This window comes from Leptidea sinapis, chromosome 32 (genome assembly GCF_905404315.1).
Source record: "Leptidea sinapis chromosome 32, ilLepSina1.1, whole genome shotgun sequence".
Classification (NCBI taxonomy): Eukaryota; Metazoa; Arthropoda; class Insecta; order Lepidoptera; family Pieridae; genus Leptidea; species Leptidea sinapis.
In genome coordinates this window covers 5,544,300-5,564,646 of record NC_066296.1, presented here as the reverse complement: position 1 = coordinate 5,564,646, position 20,347 = coordinate 5,544,300, and the positions used below count along the sequence as shown (strand labels likewise).

Below are 20,347 nucleotides of genomic sequence, written 5' to 3'. Positions count from 1 at the left end.
AAAGCAATAGGTACATATTATAATAAATTAGATTGTTTAGTGCCATTGCCAAGTCAATCTTTTAATTTAAACATACTTCGCACGACATGCCACCTCGTGGCGTTCCTCCACAGTGCGGTTTTCAAGAGCTTTATCCCACGTACTACAAAGCTGTCGAATGAGCTTCTTGTGCGGTGTTTCCGGGACGATACGACATGGGTACCTTCAAAACAAGCGAATACACTCCCGTAATTCCAAAAAAATATATAAAAGATTTTTAATATTAATAACACAAACGACGGCACTGTCGTGCCCCCAGATTACTAGGCACCACTCAATTCTGTTCGCTTGGTGTTTCATAGTAACCAAAACAATTATAGGTTGATTAGTTGCAGGCTTGCAGCTCTAGGCTCTGATGTTCGAGTTTACAACCAAAAAAAAGTTTTCGGTAAGTACCTACTTAATGACAACAAGAATTCTTAATATAATATAATAAGAATTTAAAAGTGATAGGATCACTGTGTGTTGCAATAATAAAAATTAAATTACTTGCAACAATAAATGTAGCACTGCACCTTCAATGAGCCATTTGTTTCCCAACCGCATGGCTAAGGCTGAGATCTATAGAGTATATTTAGACTTTTCTCAGACTTTACTTACATAAAACCGAGTGTAAACTTACAATAATCTTTGATTTCGTTTTTGTAGTAATTTGACAGCAGAAATAATGCTGAGCTTAAGCTAAGATACCCCAATGCAAAAGTCAAGTCACACCTTTTATAACACACAGCAGTATATTCAATAAATCTCAGCTTTAGCGTAAGCGATCATACACATACTCCACTGAAGATACAGCCCACCCTGAACCCACGACAGAACACCTGAGTTAATCGGCAACGGAAAACTGCTTCAATGAACTTGATACAAGTTCAGCTTCTACTTGAGGCATGAGATGTTGACACACCGAATTGTGGAACATTGTAAGGTGGCAACAACCTTGTGATTCCTCTGGTGTTACACGAGAGTATGGGCTGAAGCAATCAAATACCATCGGATGACTGTGTATAGTCTTGGTTGTCCTCTTCTATAAAAAAAGAAAATATTAACCTTTTAGTGATAAGTTTACTTAATTGTGCTTTAAGAATCTGGGTGTGGTATTCCTCTACAGAGTTTTCAGGATATGGCATAGGTACCTTTGTTAAAAAGTTTGATTAGAAGTTTGATCTGCTTTGATTATTCTGGTGTTACAGGACAATGTGGGTTGCAGAGACAATGTAACATCAAGTGACCTATATGCTAATATGTACTAATCTTCCACAAAAATTTTTTTTTTAATTGATTATTTCTGCAGTTACCAAGACCATAAGCCGAATAGTTAGAGGAATGATGACATTAGGGTGGAGCAGCCAATGCCGCTCCTCCTTCTCCCTATAATATGTGGTCATGTTTCAGTCCCTTAACCAGTGACATTTGAAGCATCTCTGTACTTAAACATTAGAGTGTTGTTCAAGAATGTCTTTGTTATTCACCCAGTACCTCTAACCAAATTTTTTTTATGGAATAGGAACACAAATGAGTGTATGGGTCACTTGGTGTTAAGTGATCACCGCCACCCATATTCTCTTGCAACATCAGAGGAATCACAGGAGTGTTGCCGGCCTTTAAGGAAGGTGTACACACTTTTTTTTGAAGGTACCCATGTCATACAGTCCCGGAAACACCACACAAGGAAGCTTATTCCACAGCTTTGTAGTATCTGGAAGAAAGGTCCTTGAAAACTGCACTGTGGAGGACCACCACACATGTTAAGATTATGGAAATACAAATAAAATGTTCTGGTACTATGAATAATTTAATTGGCCAATAGAATATAAAATTTGATTAGTGTGTGTGAAGAAAATATTAGAGGAACTATTATGTGAGTGAAACGTCCGAGGAGAGTGACTGTGCCACCGGTGTAAACCTTCCTCCTGGCTTTGTAAGCTGAGGGCACACCAGTAGTAGTCCACATCCCTCTGTGATACATGCTCAGATAAACTCTTACATGTATTTTTTAGTATGTCAGGTGTTATAAATCCTTTAATGATAAGTATTGATATTCTTGATGTTTTCAATGGTGATGCACTATCGGGGACATAGTAAGTACTTGTATAGTTATCTTCTGGATACAAGTCACAACCATGTAGTAACATTCCAGCCCATTCTACAACTTGGTCTAAGTCTACATCACAAAGAGATGGTACTTCCTTAACTTGTGGTACAACATGTTCAATTTTCAAATTACACAGTCTAACTACACAGTTTTTATCACTAAAGTATTTAGCTATTGTAGAGGGGCAAATATCTTCTTCATGTGGTACCCAAGACATATGAAACTCAAATAGTTCTAGCTTACTTAGAGCCTCAGTTAACTTTTTTATTCGTTTCAGGTTATTCAAGTCTAAGGTGATCCCATAAAAATTGTTTGGTTGTTTAACTCCTTCAATGCCAAGTGTTTGATAAATGTTTTCTAGAACATGAAGTGTTAACACGCCATCAGGTGTTATGGCTGCACAATTTTGATTGATACATTTTCTGTTAATTGATAAACAATATATACGTCCATGTTTCACAAATGTTTCAATAAATACAGGATCTATAAATTCGGTAAGACTCAAATTGGATATTTCATAGTAGTCACTATCATCGAATGTATCTTCAATGTAAGCAGGTACATTTACTTCATCTGGACAGGTTATTATTGCACTTTTATAAAAGTTATTTAATTCTACAGTGTTTATTACATCTTCTAGACTTAAATCTTTCTTTATTGTTGAATAGGTTATGGGTGGCGGGAATGAACTGACTTCTGGACACAACATTTTAAATGGCTTTATGCAGTTCTGTACTCTCAACGTCCAGTGCTTTTTATAAGGTTTCGGTCTTTATAGTTTATTATTTTATAATATAATCATTCTAAAAAATTTAATTCGAGAAACATTAGTGTCACTGTCAAAATGACAATACAGCCACAGAGTACATTAAAATATATTGACCACAGGAGAAAACAGCATTTTTCTAGGTATTAGTATAATTATGAGAATAATTATTTAGGTTGATGTACAACATATCTAATACTGTAATATATTTTACGGTACATTGAAAAAAACATAGCACTATGTTTATTTTTTTGTATTTAGGCTATACCTATAACTGCAAAATTACATTTGTTATTTTCGACACAAAACATAGACAAGCTCTACTTTTTCCGAACATTATGGTAGGTTCAGTAATTTAAAAGAACAATTTATAGTGACGAATCAAAAGCGCTTAGTTGAAGCCTAATTGAATAAAGTTTATTTGACAGGTAAATTTTTTTTGGCTTCCCTTAATAATTTCTTCTTCTGCGCACAATAAAGAAATAATGGCCAAATTCTCGTCACTATCACCCATCTTGTAATGTTGCTCGCACGCGAAGTGCTACAAAAATTACGCGGGGTGCCGCTTACTGCAGTTGTAGTGCGGTAGGTACCGTCTAGCGACGTGAAGCGATGCGCAGCGCCGCCGTTCCGACCTTTAGGCTGCAATTTATAAAGATACTATTCAATTTAGCCATTGAATAACGATAAGTATCAAGTACGCGAGTGTAAACTAGTCTCATATTTTAGAGGAATAATCTCATTTTCTTAATTTAAAATTCTAAACTGTAGGTAACTAAGTAAAAAAGGTGTTTGTGATAACTGATAATATAGTCTGGTATGTAATCGCTGCAACCCATACTCTCTAGTATCACCAGAGGAGTAACAAGGTTATTGCACACCTTACAATGTTTTCAATTAAACAAACATATGAATTCGAAAACAATATTACATAGGTTGCTCAATTATCGATACTATCCTAGAAAAGAGAGATAAAATTTCTTAGGGAGATCTTTATTCTTAATTTTTTTAAGGGAGATGATCGTCTCTTCCTGTACCTAATCTTGTTTCTGGTTCATAATTTGTGAAGCCACGTCTCATCCATGGCTATCATCAATATCTATATATCAATCAAGCTAAGAAATGTTCAGGTTTTTATGGCAAAGAGGATGTAAATACTACGTACTAAGTGGCGGGACTGCATAAGTAAAAATTGAGATTTAGTTGAGTATGAAACGTGCAGTCATTTGACTTATGTTTGAAATAGAAGTAATTACAGTATCGCGATTGGCGAGAAAGTATAATCCGGCTAAGTTTGAAAGCGAACAGTTGCAACGTCTTGGATTTCAGCTATCTACTTTTTTTTATAAGATAATAGCCGTCATCTATCAATATGTCAATCATTGGACTACAGTAGACAAAATATGCATGTTTCATACAATCGAGTGAATCTTTATTTAGAGAGTTTCGCTAGCCTGCTTTTTGGAACAGTGCATAGAAATGTCAGTTAGTTATTTGTTTTGTGCATCGATAATCATTTTGGGAACTATGAACACGGTAACTTTTATTCATCCCTAAGCAAACGTGTAAAATGCTTTACACACTACCAGTTGAAATCTTTGTTTCTTCGGCTATAAAATATACTTTATTTTTAGAATTCGTTGGGTCACTAGCATTGTTAGGATTGTTGAGGAGGGTCACCTTTGGTGAATGTTCTTCCACATTTAAATGCGAGGCACCAACGTGCAGTAAAGTTTGTTGTCAATCTTGATTACTTTGTTTGTTGCTTAATATGAAATTTTATCCATTTTCGACAGCACACTTCGATAACCTGAAAACAAAAGAACCAAAAAATAAATTAGTCTGCACTTAAAAGACTTCCATAATTCCATTTGTAAAATAGCTAAGGTTTTCTATTTTTTTTATCTAATCAAAATTTCAGCATTAAAAGCCAGTATTTAGTTGTTTTGGTTCCAAGGAGTTTATACCTAACTCTCACTATTTATTGAACGCACTCGTAATGTACGAGTGCTTTGGGCGTGGATTGAACCACGGGCAGTAGGTCGTGGTCGTCGTAGGTCTGGCTCCCGCTATTGTGGCTATTTTATAAAGAGCATACATTTTCAAGATGACATCATAATATATATCAAGAATGTACCTATAGGTACTTATGGTATTATTATCAAATGCTTTTTTATGTTTATTTAATCATAACTTTAATAGCGTCTTCTATACAAATGTTAATTATTACATTTTTATTTTACAATAAATGCATGAACTCAATTTCCTTGTATTATTTTATGACGCGATTCTCAATGCATTGTCCAGATTATGGAGGGTAGAGGCAAGGAGTATCATCTCATAAGGGATAAAAGTTGAAAGTGTCCAGCTTATGTAGTACATAACAGTTCAAAAACCTGGTGTAGCCAGTGCCGGATTAGCCATATAGCAAGTGTAGCAATTGCTTCGGTCCCCGCGCAAAAAGGAAACCCGCATGTTTCACTCATCTCTGTATGAGCCTAATTTTTTGAGAGAAACTTATTAAGATATTCAATTTCTTGATGTGGCAAAAACGTGAAACTTTACAACTTTTCCTACTGATACAACCCACACTCGGTAACTGACTATTTCCAGTATATATACCAAGGGCTCCTTGAAAGAATTTTCTAAGGGCCCCGCGTAAGCTTAATCCGTTACTGGGTGTAGGCACAGGGTATGGTATGAAATATTTTGTGATTGTAGCGAATATTGTAATTATAAACGAATTGAAGTATGCTGAGATAAACATTTTAATATTATTGTCGACTAAAGTAGTTAAATAGTGAAAATTAACTTACGTTGTACAAAATAATGTAGTAAACATAACCTTAAAGAGTTATTATGAGAAAACGTGTAGCTAGAGTTTAAAGATTTACACTGATGCTGCTGTGGCGTCCCCGTTATTTAATATATTTAGACGGACACTTTTTTCATGATGATTTTCCTTGCCTCTTCTCTCCGTAGTCTAGATAAAGAAATCGTCATAGGCATAGAGTAGGTACCTTTAATAATGTCATAGGTAGGTAATTCAAGTACTTAAGGCCATTGCTTCGTCGAGCGTCGTGCGTGATAGCCGATAGGCGAGGAAGCACGAGGTTCAATGTGAACCACTTACCCACCACAAGACACCGTTAATTGAAGTCACGTGGGGATCGGAACTTATGAACGAACCTTCATAAGTTAAATTAATATCTACATGACTGTTCACTGTGATCTTAAGACCGTTTTATACAACTGTTTTTTACAACAAAGTCAAAGATTTACCAGTGGGAGGCATTTGCACAGGATGCCGGCTAGATTATGGGTACCACAACGGCGCCTATTTCTGCCGTGAAGCAGTAATGTGTATTGAGTAAGCATTACTGTATTTCGGTCTGAAGGGCGCCGTAGCTAGTGAAATTACTGGGCAAATGAGACTTAACAACTTATGTCTCAAGGTGACGTGTGCATTTGTAGTGCCACTCAGAACTTTTGGATCTTTCAAGAATCCTGAGAGGCACTGCATTGTAATGGGCAAGGCGTATCAATTATCATCAGCTGAACGTCTGGCTCGTCTCGTCCCTTATTTCCATAAAAAAATATATACATAGTTTGTTTTACATTAGATAATATATATTTACTTATAAATTATAATATGATTTAGTATTAATTACAATAATTTATTTATAATTATATTTCATAACTCTAATTACTTATAAATTTTCAACATAAAGCAAAATCAACATATTATGATATTCATTAATTCCCTTTGACAACAAAAAAAAATACAAGGGGAAGAATACAACAACTGTCTACTCCAAATGTCACGAGGGGCTGCTGAAAACCAGTGTTGTGTTGGTGTCTTCTGCACTGACCAACAATATACTGAGTCAGCTCCTTTTAGCAGGGAATCACTCGCCGCACAGTTCTTATATATGTTTTTTTTATATTTTAATAATTTTTGTTACTTTTTACTATTTAATTTATAATTTTAAGATTAATGTGTAAAGGAAGGTGTGCATTTTATTGCTAATAAAGTGTTTCTATTCTATTCTAATTAATTGCATATCATGTAGTTTTCATTCATCAAACGCGTGTAATTATAACAATGTTTGTACATTGCATGTTGTGATATGTTTTTACATTTTTACATACAGTTCCCCGGAAAAAGTGCTCTGAGTAGTTCGAAACGTCGGGTTGACTAAAATAATAATAAAAATGTAAATTTTACGCAAAAAATAATGTAAAAACACAGTTAAACGTCTTTTAATAATTATAATCACTCACTCTCGTTCCAGAGTTCGGCGAGTCAAGATCTCTTGAGGATGCCTCGTGTAGAAGCGAAACTCGTTTCGAATTGATTAACCAGGGGATCAGTGTGGGCCGATTCTTCAGTAGAGTACACTTTGACCGCTTATTCTAAGGCTGAGATTTATAGAACGTCCTTAGAATTTGTTCAGACTAGACTTTTGCATTGGGCAATTCTTAAGCTCAGCATTATTTCAGCTGTCAAATGACTACAAAAACGAAATCAAAGATTAAATTAAGCTTTTTTTTATGACAGTAAGGGACGAGACGAGCAGGACCTTGAGCTGATGGTAATTTTTACGCCCTGCCCATTACAAGGCAGTTCCACTGAGGATTAAAAAAAAAACCCCAAAAATTTCTGAGCGGCACTACAATAACTGCGCTTGTCTCCTTGAGACATAAGATGTTAAGTCTCATTTGCCCAGTAATTTTACTAGCTACAGCGCCCTTCAGACTGGAATACAATAATCCACGGCAGAAATACGCGCCGTTGTGGTTCCCATAATGTAGCCGGCATCCGGTGCAAAGGAGCCTCCCACTGGTATTACTAGCTTACACCAGCTGAGTTTTATATAAGTAATATCTTAGCAAAGTCTAAGTAGGCTCTATACATCTCAGCTTAAGCCGTGCGGTTGTTTTGTTATATATTTTTTTAATTATAGATAAATTGTAATAACTTTCACCGTTTCCATCTTCATATTTAGCTGAATGTGGATTTAGTGCTGTAAATGATCTACTGATAAAAAAAAGACTTGATATAACACTACGCGGAGACTTGAGATTAAAGCTATGTAAATTGGAACCTTATAGAAAATCTTAAGTGCAGCAAACATCAAGCGCAAGGAACGCAAACTAAATGAATAATATAGAAAAAAAACAATATTCTAATTATTTTGAATTTCATTTTCTCATTATATGCTTTGAAATTTAACTTACGATGTTTTGATAACAATTTACAGTGATTTCTTCCTAAAACTTATCATTTATTCATATTATTAAGGGAACAAAACAGGTTTTAAAGTTTAAAAATTATATATATGGGCATAAAAAAGGTTGTGAAACACTGGTATAGACGTTTAACGGCGTTTTCGTTAACCTATCTATCCTTAGTTTAACTTACTAGAGGTAGAAAAATCTACCCTTTTGCGCTTACTTACATTTCAATAACCTATCGACAGATAGCATTGGACTATAACTAATAAAAAACTATATTGGACATAAATTTCTATAGATAAGATCTTGTCACTAAACGGTGATAGCAATCTATCCGTAACTAGAGATACGTTATTGAAAGCGGCTGTAAATGTTCTAAGATAGACAGATATATGCATTAGATACGTGACGGTACGAACGTCACCGCCTGCCTGATCACCTTCAACCAACCTTCCTCGGACCTCACCCTTGACAGGCGAGGCCCTTCGTTTTCCTTACGTTATATGTAACAACAATAACTATGTAATGTCAATAAAAAAAAACTAATGGTTATGTAAGTAAACAAGACTTTCCCTAGTTTATATTTTTGTCGTAAAGGAACCTCCACATTATGCCTATATTATTAAATACTAGCTGACCCGATAGACGTTGTTCTGTATATAATAAATAAAATAATGTTTTTATATGAATTTGTCAATACTCGTAATATATCATAACATCAAAAATTACTTCGTAAAATATGCACCCTGCTGTCGTAATGAAATTGTTTCACAGCAGAACTGTCAAACCGTGCGTCAATAAATTCTCTCATATAAATTATGTATGGACACATCAAAGGAAAAACAAATTTGTTGTTTTTGTTTATTTTAGCAGCATTTTCCTATTTATTCACCTTTTAAACCTTCTCTGGACTTCCACAAATAATTCAAGACCAAAATTAGCCAAATCGGTCCAGCCGTTCTCGAGTTTTAGCAAGACTAACGAACAGCAATTCATTTTTATATATATAGATATATGTTATCTTGTATGCACAAGGAGGACAGTTAATGAGCAATTGCATTTGTAGTAATTACCGCCGCCCGCGTCCTCCTGCAACACCAAAAGGCCACACCAATTACAAGAGCGTTGCCTGCCAAGACCAAGTTTGCATGCGTTTGGCAACGGCAAAATAGGAGATACGTTAAGACCAAATTTGTACCACCTTACATAATAGCAAATAAATGAATATTGTGAATGTGAACTGTGTCCAGTGTTTCTTGAAGGAGACTAAGGTCTAGCAGCCATCATCTTTTCGGTGATGTTATCTACTGCTACCATCAGATGCTGCATCCCGGAGACAGCTTTTTTATGCATGATGTCATCTAAATCAATTCACACATTCATAGACCTATCGCAGACGACAGACTATCCGTGACGGATATTTTAGTCTGTGTTGATAAAACATATAGAATTATAAGCAGTACCAAAGACGTTCTATACCGTCATTGCCGATACCGGTATTTTCGCCATATAACGTGGTGATTTCGTACATAATTATTTTTGTACTGTGAAATTTATCTCTATCTATATACAGGTTGTCCCAAAGTTATCACATCAAGAGATCACATTTTGAGCATTTAATTAATTAATTTACAAAAAGATACCCACTTAATTGACTACTTTCTTTTAAAATACTATGTTACTTGAGAATAGTTATTAGTTTTGGCCACTCTTTCGATTGGCATCATAAAAGTAGGGTTGTTTTTTTTTACATTTAAGTCGGTTCGATTCCCAGACGAGGCAAGTAATTTTTAAGAAAATCTTTGAATGCAGAATTACTAACTTTTAAAAATAGCATAAAGTCTTCTTTGAGTAAAATAGCCTATCTTCGATATTTAAGGTACTTTCCCTTCATGTCCCATAACTTTGGGACACCCTGTATATGTCAACACCGAAAAAATTGAGGGGAAGAGGGGAGAGACCAAGAGGCCGGAGCCCACGACGCTGCTCTGACCAAATATCCGAGCAGACTTACCAACCCCGACAGACCGAAACAGATGGAGGAAAGCTGTAGATAAACATAAGCGGAGTCACGATCCTCAGCAATGAGGGAACGACTGTGAAGAAGAAGATATATATGTAAAGAAAATGGTCTTTGTTTGAGGCTCTTTCACGCCTAAACCACTGATCGTATCGACATGAACGGACCACCATTCGATGTCAAATTTATCCTAGATGGTTTATGGCTACTTATTTTTCTATTGTTTATTTCCTTTTAAAATTCACCCAGCGAAGCGGGCGGGAACAGCTAGTAATTTATATAATATATTTTTTTTAATTCATACTTTGCATTATTAAGTATTTTCTTTGGTTAGCGCGAGTGTAACACATTTAAATAAAACACTTTTAAAGGATTACAATGCGTGTAATTGTAACTGTTTTAACATTAGATTTTTTCGTAAAAGTTACATTTCAAGACCTTAGCAGATCCCGTTCTCAGGGGGACTGCAGATGAAATGAGTCAAAGATGAAATTGAGCGCCATTTATTCCCTCGGAGGTGATATTTGCTAAAGACAGATTGTTTTTCACCAAAATTTACTGACAGTGTCCTCTTCTTTTTTGGTATTTATGGGTTTTAATTTAGATATTATTGGATCCCAGGTGTTAGATAATTTTTGACAATCTTCTCTGTTGAAATTTGGGTTAACTAAAATAAAAATGTAACGTTTACGCAAAAATCTAATGTTGAAATATTCTTCTTAGTTTAGTTTGATTTTAATAAAACGTTCATAACATAGTTTTTTCTAAATATTCGATTTAAGCCCACTGCAGGGAGAAAAGTAAAATGTGATGTATCATTTATATGTAACGCGTTATACGACATCGTATAAACGAGCTATAAGGGAATACCCCTATAACGCGGAACCACACCGTGTTATGGGGCGCATTAGCTGTACTTTGAATACTAGCCCATTCATGTTAGTGATAAGATAAACATAAATTGTACTTCAAGAACTCATTTATAAATAAAACACTTTTTAAAGGATTAAAACAAGTGTTATTGCAACTGTGTTTGTACATTTGTATTTGCTTACGTTTTGACCTTGTGACCTTTTCAGAGAATTTTGAAAGAATTGAGAAATTAAACTGTCATAATATCTGTCAGACTTATTTGACAGATTTCAGACAATTCAAAGTGGATTGGCTGGAAACTGTCATAACCATAATGTTAACACTAGGAACAGACGTAAATTTATAATGCCTACTACATGGTTTACTCGAGTTAGTAAGTCTTTTGTGGGGCGATGTGCTCTTACAACAAGACCCCAGAAAATGTTCAAAACAAAAGTATTACGAAATTCAAAAGAATTGTTAAAAAAACGATTGTGTGGTAAAAGTACTATAACATAAATGACTTTCTTATTGATATCAATAATAAATTTTATTGAATGATTTTAACTTAAACTGTCATAATATCTGTCAGACTTATTTGACAGATTTCAGACAATTCAAAGTGGATTTGCTGGTAACTGTCATAACCATAATGTTAACACTAGGAACAGACGTAAATTTACAATGCCTACTACTCGGTTTACTCGAGTTAGTAAGTCTTTTGTGGGGCGATGTGCTCTTACAACAAGACCCCAGAAAATGTTCAAAACAAAAGTATTACGAAATTCAGAAGAATTGTTAAAAAAACGATTGTGTGGTAAAAGTACTATAACATAAATGACTTTCTTATTGATATCAATAATAAATTTTATTGAATGATTTTACATTGTAATCATATTTTTTATAAAAAAAAACCCTCTGAGTTTCTTGCGCCCGTTCTTCTCAGATCTGAGGCATACCTTTTCGAATGGGTGGTAGTTTTTGACTTTCAATAAGTGATATTATTTCCTATTTTGAATAAAAATATCTGAATTTGAATATTTTATTACCCAGTAACATGTATGTAGCCAATATGTAGAAAATACCAACATTAAATTTTAATTAAATTCTGAATAATAATATAAGAGACATTATAGCGGCTGGTGTTGGGAATTATCAATAATATAGTCAAAGAGTTGTTGTAGAAATAATTCACTTATCCACGAATATTCTTTAGCTTTATATGGTTAATGGTAGAAGTGATAACTATATAAATCAGGGGATTCAGTTTGGTGTTGGAGCTACATAATATCTTTCATTCACATCCAAAGTTTATTTATGTAGTTATTTATAACATGTAAGATTGTACACTCACTAATATAGATATCAAGTGAGCTGTTAAAAAAGAGGACAAAAAAAATTCTTACAAAACTTTAGAAGAAAAAAAAGAAACGGATTATTGCTTACTTAAATTAAATTATAAATATATTATTAGAGAATACTTGTATTCTCTACTAATATATTTCTTAAAATGTGTGATTGATCAAGTATGTAAATCAATATTATTAAATTTTACATTAGGTATACTTATTTCAGGCCCGATATATAAAAGTATTTTAACATATTGTTGGTGGAACATAAGATATTTCTAGGACCAACCATAGGACACCTGAAGTAAATATTACATAACAAAAATGAAGAGTCTATAAAATTGCTAAGAATTTTGTACAAAATGCCAAAAGAAGAAGAGGTAGACCTGGTACTATGGTATGGAGAGACGATCTAGTAATTTACGAAGGAGTGATATGTAGCCGCACAGCAACCAATAAGGACGAAGTGAAGAAACAGGGGGAGGCTTTAAAATATTGGAAATTAATTAGTAATAGTTTATATTGTAATAGGCTTTAATAAATATATAATATTATAAAAGTATGTACTCAGCTTCTAGACTAGAATAGGTTATACGTCATAAAGAACGAAGTTTTCATTGAACACAGTATACAGTTTGGTCACGACGCTTAAAAGATGAATGCGCCTCACGTGATGTGAAAATAAGAGTAATGAGCGAGCGGTCACATAATTTGTTTAACTCATGGAAGAACTTCGTGCGAGACATACATTACATGCAAATATTCTCTTAATGGTTGGACAGAGGCAGCCATGTAGGTACCTAACATTTCGATCGTTGTACGCTTTTAAACCTTCTTCTGCAGTTAAATAAATGTTTATTAAGCATGGTGTAGGTACTCTGTTATATAAATATCTGAAGGCTTTTCAATGAGTTAGGTTAAGGCTCGTTTCGCACGAGTTGATAGCATGAAACAGATTATTTAATATGATAATAAAATAATATGTAATTTATTGATATAAATACTTGTTCTAACTTCATATGTTAAGAAAGACTAGAGGCTGTTATAATAATTGTATAAGTAGGATATGACTCATCGCCATATTAGGGTAAATAATATTTAATTGAGTAAGGTACTTATATTATTAAAATATGTGTATAATGTTTCATTAGCGTATGGTCTGTCCCAATTGGTTGCGTTGCCAACGCACCTACCAGATGTGGATGACCATATTATTAGATCTTCTGCTGACTACACATCCCGATAGTTACCAGGACTTTGTCGCAGACCACGAGCGACCCGCCGCGTTTGGCACTATAAGTCAGCAGATTGGGATAGGATGCGTTCCTTTTTCGCATCCTACCCTTGGGGCAAGGTTTGTTTCCCTTCGGATGATCCCAGTGCCTGCGCCGTTGCAGTAGCCGATGTGATACTACAGGGCATGGACATTTTTATACCAAGATCTGTAGTACTGATCGGTGGCAGATCACAGCCATGGTTCGATACGTCAGTTAAAGCAGCATCTGATTGCAAAAAACAGGCGGACCCGAACTGCAAAGTTCTAAAGATGAAATAAAACCGTGCCTCCAGATTTTATAAACGGCAAATCGCCTGTGCCGTATCGAAGCACGTCGTCAAAATCGGATGCAATTTCTGGCTGTTGCCGAAAACTACTCTTGGTAACTTTAACCAGCCGTCCCTGCCACCGCTGAAGATGAGGAATGACACCCTGGCCCATACGGCAAAAGAGAAAGCCGATCTTCTGTGCACTCTTTTTTCCTCCATCTCGACACTTCACGATAACGGAAAACACCGCCAACCATCCCGCGGTGTCAGAGCTCTATGCCTGAAGTACAGTTCAGACAGAAAACTGTTCGGCGAGCTCTGTTTTCGTTAGACATTAGGAAGTTGAGTGGGCCGGATAGCATTTCTCCAATTGTGCTTAGAATGTGTGCCCCCGAGCCGGTGCTAACGCGTCTATTCCGGAACTCATGCTCAAAAGGCGTAGTCTCTGAGTCATGGAAGTCACCCCTTGCCAACTTATCCAAAAATGGAGACAATTCGGATCCGGTATACTATACGGGCCTATACAATACGGCTTTCACCATGGTCGGTCGGCAGGCGATCTTCTGGTATACCTTACACATATACGGGATACAAGCCCAGGACCCTTAATAAATTAGTACCTTTTTTTACAATATTGTTATTATGAATATTTGTAATTATCATTGAGTTGTTCTACGTATTTACTTTTAACTTTTTTGTCTGTATATATCGATAGCTGTGATGTACATAAGGCAAAAAATGTAAATAAATAAAATAGGTCACACTAGTTGTAGTTTAGGTTTGTTGAAATTTATTTTATACAAAATTAGATTTGTAACCAAAATTTATGAACTATGCGGGACTCAAACACGCGACCTCTCCGGGTTCGGTCCGAGTGTTCTTACCAACTGTTTATTTAATCCCAGAGTGAGAGATATCACTTTTAAAATAACAAATTGTTTAGAAAATTATTTTCTACTGTTGGGTTTCGTTTTATATGGAAGCGTATTTTTTAGTTTTTTTTAACTATTAAGTATTTATTTTAACTTTTTAAGTCCAAAAACAATATTAATGTAAGAAATAATCGATGGAATCAAGATCCTTGTAAGAAATATGGGACAGACTATTTAACTTATTAGATTGATATAGCCAAGTGGTTAGTGAGCCTGCCTACTGAGCCAAAGATCGCGGGTTTGAATCCCAGTAGGTGCAAACATTAACATTATGATGAATATGGACGTTTGTTTCCGAGTCATGGATGTTTTGGTATGTATTTATGTAAAATTGTTGCTCGGCCATTTCTGGACTCATAGAAAGCTTTCGAAATTTTCTAGGTTACTATTGAAACAGTATTTTGACTTGATTCAATTATTATAATTAAAAACAAACATGATTTACAAATTATTCTAAATAAGCACGCGCTATCTATATTTATTTAAAAATTGAGCCGATTGATCAAATCATGTTTGATTAATTTTGTTTTCTTTTTGTACACAGACTTGGTTTTCCTCGCTTCGCTCAAATATACGCCCCAGCGAAGCGGTACTACGAGCGACTGCGGCATCATAATATTATATATTATATATCAGTTTTTAACCAGTGAGTAAAGTTTCAAATAAATCCCAAGTTTTGTTGGAGTAAAAATCACGTTTTAAGATTCAGTTACAAACTAACAGACATACAACAAGCTAATAAAAGTAGGATAGATTGTTTAAATTATGTTTTTTTTTTTATGAAAATAAGGGACGAGACGAACAGGACGTTTAGCTAAGGTCATTGATACGCTCTGCCCATTACAATGCAGTGCCGCTTAGGATTCTTGAAAAACTCTGAAAATTATGAGCGGCACTACAACTGCGCTCGTCACCTTGAGACATATTAAGATGTTAAGTCTCATTTGCCCAGTAATTTTGTGAAATTACTGTGTTTAATTACTGTGTTACTGGCGCCGTAGCTAGTGAGCTACGGCGCCCTTCAGACCGAAACACAGCAATGCTTACACAATACTGCCTCACGGCAGAAATAGGCGCCGTTGTGTTACCCATAATCTAGCCGGCATCCTGTGCAAAGGAGCCTCCCACTGGTGTGTATGTTGTGTAAAGTTTCCGATATCTTAAAGCGGGCAAAAATCGTGTCTGAAGATTTTGTACACATAACAAAATCTTCAGACACGATTTTACATATACGATATATACAGGACAAGCTAACAAAAAGCGTGTAATAAAAAAAAGATACACACCTCCACACAAAAGTTACGCTTCAAACTATCCTCAATGTTTTTATAATTATTATATAGTTATAATTATCATAATAACAGATTTAAATGCAAATTAAACCGTTATTATTATCGTAAATTTCAATTGACAATGCTATCTGAAAAAAATCAAAGAGCAAAGTATTCATTCGTTTATACTTATGTATAATATTATGTCTCACGAATTCACCATAGACAATATAAAAATTTTAACCTCACGCGCGCAAAGAAGTTTCACTTCAATAATATAATATTAAATTTAGAACGTTCGCCTCGCCCGACACGTAACAATATGTTTTCGGTTTTCGAATTCATATTATGTACTTTTATTCGTCGCTTTATAAGATGAGCAACGCTTTTATGACTTGTAATCAGGTGACCGGTATCCTCCACTGGACAGGCTGTTCCATATGTTTAACAGATTTTTTTGTGCCTATTTGTAGCGCCACTCGCGAGCATCCAAAGAACTAATTTTGACGTATAATACAAATGGCTGCGAAGGAACGTACAATACTCTGAAGTATTTTTGCATTTTTAATTAATTTCGTTCATTTTCCGTGTTATTAATAAATATAAGTGAAGTATACTTCAAGAATCAACGTAATAAAGTATACAATTTTTTTTGTAAATAGTTTCCCACCATCTATCGATGTTTGCTGAGGTTGTCATCACTAGTTTTAGTACCGCAGACTCACGCTACATGGACAACAGCACTTTGACCGCCAGTCCAGTGGTATATAGTAGAGGTCAGTGCATTTGTCTTTCATAATGGTCTTCCATTAAACAAAAATGGTTACAATTGTTACCAATAGTCATTAATTATAAAATAGCGTAATACCGTTAGTTCTCGATCAAAACAGTTTTAATAATTTGACCGTCACATTGACCTTATAAATAAACAAATGCAACGGTTAAGTAATATGGTAACTTAATTATAACTTGTTTATTTGAACTATCCACCAACAGTCACGTACACCATTTATCTATGGGAGTAAGTAGTAGGGATTCGCCGGTTCTGGCTCACAGTAGTAGGGATTCGCCGGTTCTGGCTCCTCGATTCTGGCTCACTTGCTCGTGATGCCTACTAAAAAAAAAAAAAAAGAAGTTTGGTGTCAAACTGGGGGTTTTGATGTATTTCCGAGCGATTGCGCTGATCCGTTTTTCGATATCTCTTATAGTTTCAAAGTTAGCTTTTTAAATTAAACAGATCCATAATCATTAATAATCACTGGTCATTTAGCTAATGATTGGTGAGCGACTCAATGTCTAAATTTCCATGAACGTGATACAGGTAATTTACTAATTACCTCTATCACATTCGTTACTACGATTAAAAAGACAGTTTCTGTATTTATTATTTATTTTTAAAACATGATTTAAATAAAGTATATAATAAAACATCATTGCAGATTGTATCATTTTCAAAATATTTGATGAAATCATTCAAACTCTTCTTATTAAACTTAAAGTATAGATACATTATGCAGTACTCGCCACACACTGCGGTATATTCATTCTGTACTCTTGCAGTATTGTAGTTATACATTCTGCAATTCCTTTGTAAAAACATCAGCTGGAATCCCTGAGGTGGACGACCATATGAATCGAAGTATTGTCCAATACCCTGCTCATCAATGTGTATTGCAACCCAGTGAGTGCCTGGCTTATTATCACTATCTAAATTGCTGACAATATAACAGGGCGTTACAACATATATCGGCAATCGGTTTGCCGCGTAAACATTATTTTTAATACTGGGTTCGATTTTGTTCAAATAATTCTGTATCTCGATTGTATTCATATTAGTTGAGAACAGGGTCTTGTCAGTTGCGATGATTGAATAGTTATGTGGATCATAATAACATAAGCACTCAATAAATAAGGCTTTAATGTATCTTATTCATGTATTTAAAACTTATATGGTTACAATAAAACAAAATATCATTACAAGCGATTCAAATATAAATCTATGAACATTTGATGAAATTATATTTTCATCAATTTTATTATAATATAAAAGCTGATTGAAAACGAACTTTGTACCTACATACTTACGTAGTCATTAGTACAATCTGGAAATGTTGACTCCATTAAACTATCAATAATTGAACTTATCATTTAAGTGCCATTATGTTTCACCATAATAAAACAAAATATCATTTTATATACATATTTTTATTATATAAATTTATAAGGTAATCTAGTATTTAATCAACATAAAAAATACACAAGGATACAAACGATTCAAACATTAATTATTATATTCTAACTGCTGTAATCTACAGAAATATTACGATTTTTATCAATTTCAATAACATTATCGAATTCCGCATAAACAATACAGTTAATTGTTTGTGTAAGAGCTGATTCAAAACGAACTTCTAATCTTACACTACCATGTTTTATAAGATTCCAATGACTTGAAGAATTTGCTGATAAATCGGGTGTTAAGTCGAAGGCTAGCAAGCAAAACCCTTTGGCATATTGCTCTCTTGATACTCCATTGCCTTCATTTAGGAAATGTATACCTGTTCCTGAGAATAACGTATGATAGACCGTAGTAAAAATATTATTGTCAAACGATGGCTGTAAGGCTTTTGAAGGTATCTGTTGTCCATCTATGTATAAACAAAATGTATTAATATCATAATTTTCGAAATTGAATGGGTTTTTTGTGAGACTACCATTAAAGGATGCATTATTCACAAAACCGACTATACACCTTTTGGGTATTTGACCAAGGAATATGTTATCAAGGGTTTTCCCCTGAATGCCTGATGGTATAGTTAAAACTTTGACTTCTGCTCGCGTGATTGGATATTTTGCTGTAGTAGATGATAAAACTTTTTGATGTGCAAGTAGCACAGTTGGGTTGATTCGTGCTCTTCGAATAATAAGAGTTGCATCTGTAATAGACACTTTAAATTTATGGTCAGTTGATGAAGCCATGAGATTGAAATTTTCTCTAGAACGAACTAACTTTACGCACATGTCAACGCCATTAATCAAAAATTTTTCTTGATTGAATAAATCTCCATGTAAATGTCCTATCATTTCTATTTCTTTGCTTTCACTAGCCAATTCTTGTCTTTTAATAAATCCTTTATTTTGTTCATCAGTTGCATCCATTTTTCCAGCTGAATCTTCATACCATAGACCACAAGTGAGATGAGATTCTTTTGCAGCAGGTGCATAATTCAATAGAGTTTCAATATAAGCTCGATATGCATATGTATTATTCGGTGGCGATACAAGTTTTTGATTTAAATATACATCAAGTTGACTGAAAAGTGTATGTAACCAATTATTAACTGGGGCCACAACTGTCGGTACTGTCAGTTTTGTATAATCTTGATTCAAAACTTTAGCTTTTATATGGAGTAAAGTATGGGATAAATCCACATAGTCATCACCTGCCCCAGGTACTTGAAATTCTATTGGTCCATCATCAGCAAGTGATGAAATGGGCTTATAATGAATCCATAGTCCACTTTCAATGCTAGTTTGAGTTGATGGTAATGCAAATAAATCCAATTCGGACTTAATGCATTCACAAGACTGACTATGTAAAAATGACATATTTAATCAGTAAATATATCTTTGATTTGTTTTTGATTCAATTTTAATTTCTTAATAGCTTTCGCTTTCGCAGTCAATGATGGAATGATCGCAGAACGACGTTTTCGTTTTGTTATATACCCAGATCCAAACATGTTGATATTATCTATTTTAGCATCGGCTTTTCGTTTCAAATTTGAGCTGACTTCTTTTAGACGAGTTTTTATTGAATCTTCCATGGGGCGTGCATTAACCATATCTGATAATATACCTACACCGGTACTTAATGCTTCTTTACCAATAGTTCGAACACCACTAGACAGTAGTGGTAAAATAGATCTAAACAGCCCCCCAAGAAAACTTCCGATTCCATGACCTCTTTGATACGGTGCTCCTTTATAAATAACTCCGATACCCGATCCGGCCTGGTGAGTATAATAGTGTTCATATGGACATGAAATATTATCACGTTTGCCGTACATTATAATTTTTGAAAGTGGAGTTTAATGCACACTGTTCCAAATTGGAATGGTATCTTTTGACCGGTGCTTGTTCTTATATCTATTTCGATTGTATCAAATTCTCTACGCATCACAGGTAGGTAATGGGGAGGAGAGAAAACGTGCATTTTGTACGCTCCATATATGTATTTTGA

General features: G+C 34.6%; 1 protein-coding gene across 1 annotated transcript; it reads right to left on the bottom strand.

Moving 5' to 3' along the window:
- Positions 1–1,818: 1,818 nt before the first annotated feature.
- Positions 1,819–2,960, bottom strand: LOC126974465 (ribonuclease P protein subunit p40-like). The gene has a single exon (XM_050821973.1). It carries the CDS (start codon positions 2,838–2,840, stop codon positions 1,821–1,823), a length of 1,020 nt encoding a protein of 339 aa, XP_050677930.1. The 5' UTR covers positions 2,841–2,960; the 3' UTR covers positions 1,819–1,820.
- Positions 2,961–20,347: the final 17,387 nt, after the last annotated feature.